The sequence below is a fragment of the Centruroides sculpturatus genome, unplaced genomic scaffold (genome assembly GCF_000671375.1).
Source record: "Centruroides sculpturatus isolate CEXI.00-Female unplaced genomic scaffold, Cexi_2.0 scaffold873, whole genome shotgun sequence".
NCBI lineage: Eukaryota > Metazoa > Arthropoda > Arachnida > Scorpiones > Buthidae > Centruroides > Centruroides sculpturatus.
Genome location: NW_019385041.1, coordinates 48,546 through 61,336, shown reverse-complemented (window position 1 = coordinate 61,336; position 12,791 = coordinate 48,546). Strand labels below are relative to the sequence as shown.

General features: G+C 28.1%; 1 protein-coding gene across 2 annotated transcripts in view; it reads right to left on the bottom strand.

The window, feature by feature from the left end:
* Positions 1-213: 213 nt before the first annotated feature.
* The window catches only part of LOC111633766 (kyphoscoliosis peptidase-like), a 31,309-nt gene continuing 18,731 nt past the window's right edge, over positions 214-12,791 (bottom strand). For both annotated transcript variants that reach the window (XM_023378393.1, XM_023378391.1), the window contains 2 exons: positions 6,710-6,830; positions 214-1,643 (listed from right to left, as the gene is read on the bottom strand). In XM_023378393.1, the coding sequence (XP_023234161.1) occupies positions 761-1,643; positions 6,710-6,830 (1,004 nt within the window). In that variant the 3' untranslated portion in view covers positions 214-760. The remainder of the gene's footprint in view (positions 1,644-6,709; positions 6,831-12,791) is intronic.

Genomic DNA, 12,791 nt, shown 5'->3' with positions numbered 1-12,791 from the left:
ATAGGCCCAGGCCCACTTACATTATACATTAAAACATTCATAAAATTACAATAAATTAAAAATAGTTCAATGAACTTTAACAACCTTTAAAAAATCAATTAAATTCTTAAATAGAAGTAATAAAATTAGTTATTTAGGTCAAAAGTAAAACTTCAGCAATAAATTAAAAGTATACATTAATATAATTATAACTTTTATTTTAGTGGAAAAATAACGAAAATAGGATCATTTAGATAAAAAAAAGTATTACTATATTTTGCTATAAACCGCTTTTCTTATTAAATAAGGAAAAATTACCAGGGAAGTTAATTTTTCCACATATACTTGGCGTTTCCTTAACATTCTTCAGTAGAAAATAGGCCTATAGAATTCAATGGATAAAAATTTCTATGCTATTTAACTATTAAATGAAATTAATAAATATTATAATTTATTAATCATAATTTTGGTGATTTAAATAAAATTTTAATAATAATTCCACTAGACATCACATCACAATTTTCACCTAATTCGACATCACGTTACATATAAGACAAGAGACGTCTACATATAAACTACCCGTTACAGGTAATAAACAAAAGGAAAAAAAAGAATGAAATTGGACAACTGCTGCTAGATTTATACTTTCGTCTAAATCAATAACGCCAAGCAGACACTCTTACGCACCACATTCTTTATATACAAACTTTCGTTTATATACAATATTATTATACAATTCGTAGAAGGCACTTGCAATTGCCATCTGAAAAATAAAATATTCTTAGCGTATAAAAGCTATTTTAATTTTTCTTTTTTCTTTTTTCTTCTTTTCGTCTTTTTTCTCTTCTTCCTTTTCTTCTTTTCTTTGTTGAGGAGGTTGATAATCTTCATCGTAAATTTGTTTTGTAAGTTTGCAATCGATTAGAAACGATGCCACTAAAGGTAAACGCCATTTTCCTTTTTGTTTCGGTTTTGGCATTCCGAAAAGCATCAGTTTATACATGGCAACTCTTGTCGGAGTAACATTAATTGTGATTTTATTGTCCTTTTCTTCTCTTGAAATGATTCCTTTGCTGTCCATTTCTTTACCATCGACATCAAACAACTGATGTGTGAACAGCATGTTATCCGAAATTTGTATCACTAGTTTTTTCTTCCCACCCCACGATACGATCATAGGACCAGACTGATTAACTAATCGCATGTTATAGTCATAAAAACTCTGTGTCGGTCCCCATGGTACTTCGTTAAGGGGGTAAGGTTGAAGATACTTCTTGGCTTGAAGACATTCGATGAGGAATATGATAATATTGTGAAGACTGGTATCCTCTTTCATTTCTTTTTCAGGTTTGGCATATATTTTGAAATAATACCTTCCTTCTACGGGTGGAGTGATTGCAAAAGATCCCACAAGACGGTCTTCTTTTAATTGACAGAATACATAATTATTCAGTGATGCATTTTCTATCTCGTCTACGGGATACATTTTGTATTTATATCTGAGAGGTTCGTGAGAGGCTAGTTTAATTTCTTTATGTACTTTGAACACAACTGGATTCGTCGGCTTGGAACGTATCTTTATGTTATAGTCAAAGAAAAATGGTGTCACTTTAGGTAAAGTGTTAAATTCATCCAATGATAAAGGATTGTCTAAAAGTTGCCACCTTAAAATAAAAATAAAAATTTAAATTAAAGAAAATTTAATAAAACTTTAGAATTTTTAAAAATAAGGCAATAATAATAACGCCTTTTTTCTAATGAATACATTATTTTATTTTAAAAAAAGAAATTTAAAAATTGAAATGAGAACGATTAAAGTAACTAACACGAAAGTAATACGAGAAAATATTTTATCTTTAAAAATATTAAAATATGTCAGCTGTCATATTAGAATAGTCAGATGTTCTAATTTTTAGCAAATCGTTGAGTGAGTGGATAAAATCACTGAAAAATAATAGTTAGTCGCGAGTTCTCGCTTGATCAATGGTCTGTCTACATGGTGTCTTCGGGATTTTCTTCACGTGTCTAACAAACTAAATAGGGACCAATTTTCCGTAGAAAGCTTCCAGGGAGATAACACCCGGCAGATCATCCAAATGTTTTGCCTTATTCTATCAATTTTGTACAGTCAAAACATTGTTCTGTCCCTTTACCTTTTATACAATTAAAATAGTGAATAATTAATCATTTTTAAGTTAAACTTTTCAAAATTATTCAAAATACATTTGTCCTCTTGGGAAAATAATTTTGTGAAGTTTTTAAAACAATTATTTTTCAGATATTATCTTGTGGGCCTATTTTTTTAACTGTCATTCTAAAATATGTTATTAATAATTCTTTAATGCGTTTTGTCGTGAATGTCGAAATTCGACAATTCCAACAGATCTTATTGAGTTACTAATAAAATCTTTTGCTATGACACTAAAATTAATTGCATTCGAGATATGAAAGTAAAATTCAGCAAGGTATTTCTTTTAAATTACAGAATAAAACAATGGAGGAAACCTAATTTCATAATTCTTCGAAGGGTGGGGCAAAGATGAATCAATTGGAAAATCCATAGCAGACTAATCTTCATGATAACAGCTGTTCATTGTCTACATTTAGATTTTATTTGCAGCCTACTACTAACTTAGATATTTTAATCGATATTTAAGTCTATAAATTATCTACTGTGGGTTGTTATGCATTCCTTTTAATTTTTATTATAAAGATTTATAATATAATATCTATTAAAGATGATTTTGAAGAATGGATACAATGAAATCGATAATTTTAAAATGAAAAGTATAGGATAAGTTATTTGTTTTATAACGTTTTCCATTGTTGGTTTTTGCATTCTAAACAGGCTACAATTTATATAATTTAAGACCAAGATATCTATTTTTTTCATGAAATTTATGATTAATATTTCCAGCCTCTTTTCGACCAGTTACAAAAAAGTAAATTTTCCATCAGTCACGCTTGTTATTATTTGTTTTTCTTCTCAAACATTTTAGCAAAACAAACATTATAATGTCCAAGTATAATGTCCAAACTGTTTATTGACGTACGACGAATCAATTAATTTTGTCAAGAAACATTATTGATCATTTTAATTTTACGATGAATACTATTATTGTTACTATTACTTTATAATAGAACAAATATTCTAAAGAACTATGAATTCTGTTACATGGCCCACCAGTGACCGATTGAATAAAAACATCGAACACTCGTCGTGAGTTCGCGCCTTATAACGGATTTTTTCCGAGTAGTTTCTCTGGTTTTCTCCACGTGTTTAACATCTTAATAGGAGCCAATTTCCAATAAAATTCCTCCCGGGAAGCATAGACCCTTGGCAGATCGCCCATGTGTTGCGTTGCCCTATCTCATGAAAGCAATCAATCATGCTGTTACATTTACTTTAGGAAGATAAATCGCTGTTCTCCTATAACAATGAAAGGAAAATATTCCAAATTTCGTGTTTTAAAATAATCAGTTCAGTGTTTTTGGTCTTTAAACGCATTTGTGCTACGGATAAAATTTTTAAAAAATTAAAATGATAATATCTGCTACTTTTTTGTAAAATATTTATACAAGCGACAATAGTAGAAATTTGGATCAACTGAATGCAGTTATTAATTCAAATAAACTGAATTTAACTCATGAATATTCCTTCATAATCGGAAAGTAATGGTATTTTTAATAGAGCATGACATTTTCCGTTTTCACTATATGCGAACTTTTATTCCTTCAAGTTAAAGATTAATAGACAAAGAATTGTACAGTACGCCAACCTGTTTCTTGTTTTCTTTCATCCAATATAATTAAGTTAACATTCCGAAATCAGTTTCGTTAAAATTTTTTGTCTTTTATCTCAACTGATAGGTCTTTTCATTTAAATTTGTTCTCTTTTAATGTTAACAGCACGAGCATGGTCCAAGTGATCCAAAAGCCCTTTCACATGATAGTCATTAGATAGTTTCTTCTATGCAGAGCCGGGATAAGGGTGAGGCAAAGGAGACACTTACTTCATTCGAACAATGGAAAAGGGTGCCAAATTGGTAAAAAATGAAAATTAATAAATTGCAAAATAAAACAAAAAAATTAAAATTGAAATGTATTTTGCAATGGTCTTCGAATACTTTAAGCACACTAACGATTTGTATCAGACACTCCAGCTCGATATACTCCTTTTCTCTTATTATATCGCCCTAATAAGCTTTAGCCTTAAACATCCAAATAATATAAATTCTGTAGAATTATTATCAAAAATAATCAGTTTCAGAAAAAAATAGTTTAAAAAAATCAGGCAATGACGTTAATTCCAGACCTTAAAGCAGCTACAAGTTTAGATCTTTTAGAAACGATTCATGAATTTAGTTCGGTCCTATCCAAATTTAAAAGATGCATTGAGATGCAATACTCCTAACACTACCTGTGACTCTAGCTTCTGGTGGAAGAGGCTTCAGTGAACTAAAAATTATCAAAACATATTTAGAATCGTCACTTGATCAGGAAAGTTGTCAAATATGACAATATTTTATCTATCAATCGAACAGAAATTTTGATATAATAATTGATGAATTTGCTTCGCTAAAAGCAAAGAAAGTAAAACGTTAAAAAATATTCTATATTGGGCATTTATTTATACAGTATAAGTATTATAGATATTATTTTGTCTTTATTATTAAATTAAATTACTGATTAATTTGTAATAATTCTAATTCATCTTATGGCTAATACTTATTTTGTTTTTCTTTTGTTAAGGTTGCTGTGATTTTATCTGTAATATATGTAATTTTATGTTTCTACTATTATTATACTGTTACTGCGTTCTGTATTTTTTTTATTTAATAATTAATAAATGTAGTTTGTTCCCAAAATCATTTATTTATTTATTTTTATTCAATATTTATTAGAAATGAAAAACTATATGTATGGGCGAAAATTTATCCTTTTGCCTCAGGTCAAAATACCTCTAGGCCCGGCTCTGCTTCTATGTATTTTATTATGTAAATATCATCAGCCATTTTAAATTGAAACTGTATTTTTAATTGTTGGCATGTCACCAGTGAACATTTTATTATTATTGTACAATGTTTCGTACACAAACAGGGTAAATGGCTCAATTCTTTCCTAAATACATTGTATAATATTTTTTATTGCTAAATTCATTGTTTAATTTAACAAAACCTTCATTTAATTAAGTTAACTCTTATGTAGCCCATTTGGAATCATCAAAAATATTAAATGGTTAAACTTTTGCAACTGACGGAAATAAGCAATTCCATCAATTGTAATCCAGATATTCCTCTGGAAAAGGCATAAGTAATACTAAACCTATGTTAAATTATTATTGGAAAGTATGTATTTGCTGTACGGTTTAAAAGTACCATCTTGTCTTTAATGTTATTGCAAGTTGCAATGACACATGGAAATTGTTACTCTGCACTTTTGTATAATGTATATATTTGTCACTCTGTATTTTATACTTTTGTACATATGTTGTTTGAATTAACGCAGAAGCAGATGCCCCTGGGGTTCCATGGGGGTGCCATGATACTCTTTTTTTCACACTGTCCTATCCTTCTAACTTTCATCTTCCATCTTTTTCTTACTTTACTAAACTCTTCTTTCAACTTCAAAACAGGGCTAAGTCTTCTGCTAAATAAGACAGCCCTACTTAACTTTCTTTGTTGAAGTGAACATTTTATTGAGGGCAGTTGATTTGTTTAATTAAAACATTTAAAGTGCATACATAAGGTCTAAGGAATGTTATAAAATGGGGGAAAGTTTTAGTTAGCATCAAAACTTCATTCTTAACGAAAATTGGTTACATTTATTTTAAATATGGTGAAGGCATCGAGGATTTATTGGGAAAACACTTTCAGGCTATTTTAAGCAAGTTTTCTGTAGGATTTATACGGTAAGATTGCAATTGTACCATTTATATAAACCTGCGGTGAATTTATATAAACCTAAAGTATGTTCTTGTTAAAAATTTATGTAAATTAAAAATATTTGTAAGATTGTAGTGTAATACAGACGTACACTGAGGAGGAGATTTGTTCTGGAAAAGCGTTTATACTGTACATGAAAACTTTTAATGCTTGGAAATAAATGTTCTTTGGTAAGTTTATTGATGTTATACCGGATGATCCAGTTTGACATAAGTCATAGCAGCCGTTTGTTAAAGGTATATTAATAATACCTCATAAATTCCTGCACCAAAAAATAAATAAATAAATAAATATAAAAACTTGTACTAAATTAAAGGGAAAAAATCCAGTTCACTGTAGCAGAAAAAAATAAAATTTGCATTCTTGACACAACAAATGACTACCATGTCGAAGGACTTCTGTATCATGTTCGTAAGGTTAACATTAAAAGAGAACAAATATAAATGAAAAGACTTATCAGTTCAGACGAAAGATAAACAATTTTCACGTAACTGATTTCGGAATCGTTAACTCAATTACTCGTATATTGGATGAAAGAAAACGAGAAACAGGCTACATACAATTCTTTGTCTATTAATTTTTAAATGTAAAAATAAGTATTAATAATAACAATACAGGATTTTTTTACAGGATCTGTCATTAAACATTTTCTCAGTCATTTCTAATTGAAAAAAATTTTCACGATCAAGAATTTGCCAAAATTACATTTACAAATTTTAAATTTAATTATGCAATTAAACATACGTTTCTATATAAATGTTAGAATTAAAGAAAAATTTGTAAACCTGCTATAATTTTTCTCCACTTCATCGTATGGAAAATGAGTCCAGATTAAAACTTCTGGATCCGTCAGAAAAAAATGTTCATTTAGTTTCCTCTGAAATCTTCCTGTATGATCAGTGTAACCTGAAATTTTATAAAATACAAAACATTGATAATAATACGTGTTCTGATATATACAAAATTTAAAATAATAAAAGAACATTTTATTAACGGATAATCTTTAGTTATATGAACTGAAAAACTGTTGAATCTAAGGGAATTCCATAACATTCTATCTTATACTATGCTCTGGAACTTTCTTATTCCCTGAAGTGAATATAACTAATATAGTTATTCTATATTGGAATAACTGACTATATTGGTTAAATTCAACATTTATTATTACATAGAATTTCATAAAATGAATAAAAATTACTTAATACGAATTTTATTAATATTTTTTAATATTTTACCTTAATATCTAGTTTTAATATCCAAAAAAAGTTAATTACTAAGTTTTGCACTTTAATATAATATTAAATTATTTATTTAGATTAATTCATATAATTATAATACAATCTTTTAAATGTATTTTAATAGATTTGTTGAATAAAGTTGTGTAAGGTCGTATGATGCAGTTTATATGTAATGTCAAACTGTTTTATTAATATTATAGAATAATTCAAAAATAAAGTTTTTTTATAATTAATTTAATAATGATTTTATACTTTAAATCAATTCTACAATACTATGATTTTAGAGTAATTTTTAGAATAGCTGCAAGGAAGATATTTCCTGACACAATAACCCCAATAAAAAAATTAAAATAATAAAAAATATATAAGGTTACATATATTTTATGATATACTTTTAAAGAAAATGAAGTTATAGGCCTATTATAGAAAAATTATAATGATAAATGCATAAAATATTTGCTATAGGACTATAGAACTATAGGAGCAGTTTGATCTTCGCAGTAGGCGACCGAAAGTAGTATATCGTTGTTAATTATTAATATTAAGTAAAAGTACATAGTAAACAATTATATAAACGATTGATTATACGTAATTTTACTGAAAAGTTCTGGTGTAAAAATTACGTATAAGACTATTTTAAGAGTAATCGAAAATTATCTTGATTTTAACTACATCAGCAATACATCTGGCAACGCGTTGAATAAGAGACAGAATAAGATAGGTCAGAATATATAATACAGTAGCCCCTCGTTATATCGCGGATTCGATTATATCGCGCTTTTTTTGGTTACCCAAATTTTAAAAGCATTCGATCAGTAAATTTTAAATTGTCAATTGCCATTGTATTTTTTTTTTTTTTTTTGCAACAAAATATCGTATTTGGCCAGGTGAAATTTTCCGGGTTTTCTTCAAATTTGTAATACCTAAATAAGGGCCAGTTTGCCATTGAAAATTCTCCCGGGAGGCATGCCCTTCGGCAGATCGCCCACGTGCCGTGTTACCGTAAACAACTAATCCAATCTAATCTAATCTTGCTGAAGTAAACTAGGAACAAAAGTTTAACAGCAACGTAAGCAAAAACTCAGATTGTAATTTATGAAAGATTGCATTGAATATTCATGGAAAAAAGTAAAAATTTAAGCAGGATCGTTGAGAAGTTGACTGTTTTCCCGGACCCAGATAATATATAGAGGCCCATAGATTTTTCTATCCTTATAAATCAATTGCTATTTTTACTGTCAAAAAACAAAATCTTCAAGACTGCTTTTTATTGACAAACAAACATTCTAAATATTTCATTTATTCAAAACAAAAAGGGTCTACCCTCGGGTCCCACCAAGCCTTCGGCGACTCTAAAAAGACATAACTGATGTAGGAGTAAAACAGAAGAAAATTAAATTGTTAATTTTAATATTTAAGGTAGAATAAAATCGTAAATTAGCAATAATTTAATTTTACAGTATTTATTTTAATACATTTTCTCCGATGATGTATTCAGTTCACATATCCTGTAAAGCTGTTAATGTCTAAAATAAATTTAAATTACNATTCCCGTCAGGGGCCTTTGTTAAGAGATTCGATTTCATTTTAAAATATTACTTTCTTTATTTCTATTTTGCCAAAACCACTAGTTTTATCTACTACTTGAATGGATGAAACCACTGAAATAGTGGATAAAACCTGTTGTTTTCATTGGTTTTGGCACGCGCTTCATCAACGTGCTAGCCATGTAAACTTTTCCAGATGTATTCTTCACTTGTCTAGCAACTAAATAGCGGTGGCTTTCCCATAGAAAATCCTTCCGGAAAGTCCACCCCTTAGCAGAACCTTGCATTACCTTACTCCATCAATCAATGTGATATTTTGTAAAATATTTAAAGTAAAACCTGTACAAACGGAAACCTGCCTAAGAGGGAGAAAAGTCTTTAAAACGGAGCAGTTTTCTGTTAAAAACTACAAAAAAACGTAAACCTGCCAAACCAGTAATGTTCGATTCCGGTTTACAAAGGTTTTACTGTATATTTTTCGTTCTAAATTTAAAATTTTAAAAATTTACAATGTATTTTTTAATTTAAAAAAGAATGGGGGAGGAGAAAATTTCCACACAATTAAATATGACAATTCAAATTTTTGTTATATTATTTGTATATTATATTTGTATATTATCAGGACTTATTATACTGGTGTTCCCATTTCTGCAAAAAGAGGAAGTCTTATTTAGAAAACACTATACTCTTACTTATACATACAGACAAACTTAGCGTTGGTATTCTTATGCCTTCCTTTTTAAAACGTTCTCAGATATATTTCTGCCTTTATTTTTTCTATTTCCTCTTTTTCCTACTTTTCAAAAGTTCAAAGTAGACAATAATATAACAAGAATTGTATACAATAAGGATATATATGCAAATGAATTAATATTTAACCTTTTTACTAATCAGCAGCCGAAATTCTCATGAATTAGAAGATGCAAAAAGTGGGAAAAATATCATAAGAAATAGAAAAAATAAAGGCAGAAATATGGCAAAATTACTGAAATTGAGAATGATACATGTTCTATATTTTTTTTGTCATATAAAAAGAAATCCAGCAAAGAGTTGCTTAACTTTTTCGGTAACATTTGGTAGCGCTATCTGTTATGATATTATATTATTAAAAAATTTTTTATATTTTTAACTATTATAAAATGGCGAAAAGCTCAATTTTGAGGGTATGGATGGATTTTATTTTAAAAAAAATTGTAAATGCTAATAACAAGTACAATTTTTTATAAGTCCGACCACACTCTAGATACGACACGTGACCCGCTATATCTCCTCATCCCCTTGACCTTTAATCACCAAAATTTACTAATATCAATGCCCCTAATACATAAAAGTTTCTACAAAATTTCAGAAATTTTCGACAAAAAGCAGAGGAGTTATTAAGCTTTAAACAGGTTAAACAAATTCGTGCTCACCCACACTAATAGAGAAATTATGCCCGAATTTTTTTTTTTTTTTTTTTTTTGCAACAAAATATCGTATTTGGCCAGGTGAAATTTTCCGGGTTTTCTTCAAATTTGTAATACCTAAATAAGGGCCAGTTTGCCATTGAAAATTCTCCCGGGAGGCATGCCCTTCGGCAGATCGCCCACGTGCCGTGTTACCGTAAACAACTAATCCAATCTAATCTAATCTTGCTGAAGTAAACTAGGAACAAAAGTTTAACAGCAACGTAAGCAAAAACTCAGATTGTAATTTATGAAAGATTGCATTGAATATTCATGGAAAAAAGTAAAAATTTAAGCAGGATCGTTGAGAAGTTGACTGTTTTCCCGGACCCAGATAATATATAGAGGCCCATAGATTTTTCTATCCTTATAAATCAATTGCTATTTTTACTGTCAAAAAACAAAATCTTCAAGACTGCTTTTTATTGACAAACAAACATTCTAAATATTTCATTTATTCAAAACAAAAAGGGTCTACCCTCGGGTCCCACCAAGCCTTCGGCGACTCTAAAAAGACATGACTGATGTAGGAGTAAAACAGAAGAAAATTAAATTGTTAATTTTAATATTTAAGGTAGAATAAAATCGTAAATTAGCAATAATTTAATTTTACAGTATTTATTTTAATACATTTTCTCCGATGATGTATTCAGTTCACATATCCTGTAAAGCTGTTAATGTCTAAAATAAATTTAAATTACTGAAAATTTATATATAATTAGTTAAAATAGAAATGACACAACTTCAATAAAGTTTAACTATAAATTTATATACGCTTTAGTAGTTACAGAATTTATAGCATGGAAATGAAAATAACATAGAATAATACTGTAAACTTTAAATGAATTTTATTAAATTAATGTCTAATACTATAAATAATTTTGTTTGTGTTTTTATAATTATAATATTTTAAAATATATTTTTATACTTATTTGAGACATCGAGATATCTTGGAGCAATATTTGTGTTTTCTAAGCATTAGATTAGCCTTTAAAATAGCGATGGTTTATGTTTGTACTTTAGTTATTCGTGATATAAAATACTATATCACAGTATTTAAATTTGGTTATCTCTTAATTTTTAAACATTTTGTACATTTGTAAGACAATTTTAATATCAAATTTTTAATGATATTCTTTAAAATTGTGGTTAAATTGTTTTTATTTTATATTAAGAAAAATGAATCGTGAGTAGAATTTGAAGCATATAATAGAGAACGGATTTATTTGAGCAAGGTTATCATATCACATTATACATGATTTTTTAATGTGATTTATATTACCATAGATTTTTATTCATAAGTTTTAAAGATAAATAATATGGCATGACACGAGTAACTTGTTGCAAAATATATTTGAATATGACTACAGATTTTCCAAATGCAATGCTCAAAATGAATGTAAATTTAATGAATGTAATCAGTTTTCTCATAGAATATATTCACTCTTTAATAATAATCTCTGAGGGATCCGGATTTGAATCCATAATTTCATTTTTATCTATTTATGATTCCTCTACATTGAGCAAAATTGAAATCAACATTGCATTTTTCTTCAGATATCAGAACAATCTACTACTATTACGTGTATATATAATAAACATTTACATATTTATGTAATTATATTTTTATAATATATCAGGTTATTAGCTCTTGGTATTTTGAAGAGAATGCTTAGTGCCCATTCTTACTTCATACAATATATTATTATTAATGATTCAATAGATTATGAATCATTGTGTGTTCATATCAAAATCAAGTTCATGATTCGTATCCATTGACCAGAATAAAAATTGCTGTTCATTATAAATAAATCAATATACAAAATCTCATATTTCTTATAGGAATATAATTTAATTTTCCTATAAAAATTTAAGTAGATGTTTACTTAAGATTTATGCTATGAAATATGAAAGAATATGATAATTTAATTATCAGTTACTTATTTCAAATTCAATACGACTTAATTAACTTGTCGAAAGATTTAATTTCGTTAATATTGATTATGTAATTTCTATATTGGACATTTAAAAAGTTTTTTCATTCGGATCAATGTATAGTGAAAACGAATTGAAAACGAACCACGATGACGTGATGGATCTCTAACACTTTTTAAAACGAATTTAAACAACGTTTCAAGAACGTTTCTTGAATTTAAACGTTTCGAGATACGAATTCTATTGTTGTTTGTATAATAACAAAAAAACAATAGAATTCGTTAGACTTTATAATAGACTTTATATTAGACTTTATAAAATAGACTTTATAATTAATCATTCCTGACTCTACCCATGTCGGCTTGCAATTTTTCAGGCTTTTTAAATGCGATTATATAATGACTGTTACTACTAATAATAGACTTAGAGTATTTTTTATATTTGCTATATTATATTATATTATACTAGCAGGTGGGCCCGGCGTTGCTCGGGCAAAAGTAACGATAACTAAGATAAAGATTATTACGTTACAGTCAACCTTACCCGTTTTCACAGAATGCAAGAATTGGGTCCCCTTGTTTCCAGACTAATTAGAGAATTTTTAGATGGGTCTAAAAATATGTTCGATTTCCCGCAAAAACGAAAAAAACTGCATCTGCGTATTGCACGTCGCTTTCTCTTAACAATTCCATTGTTACGTAA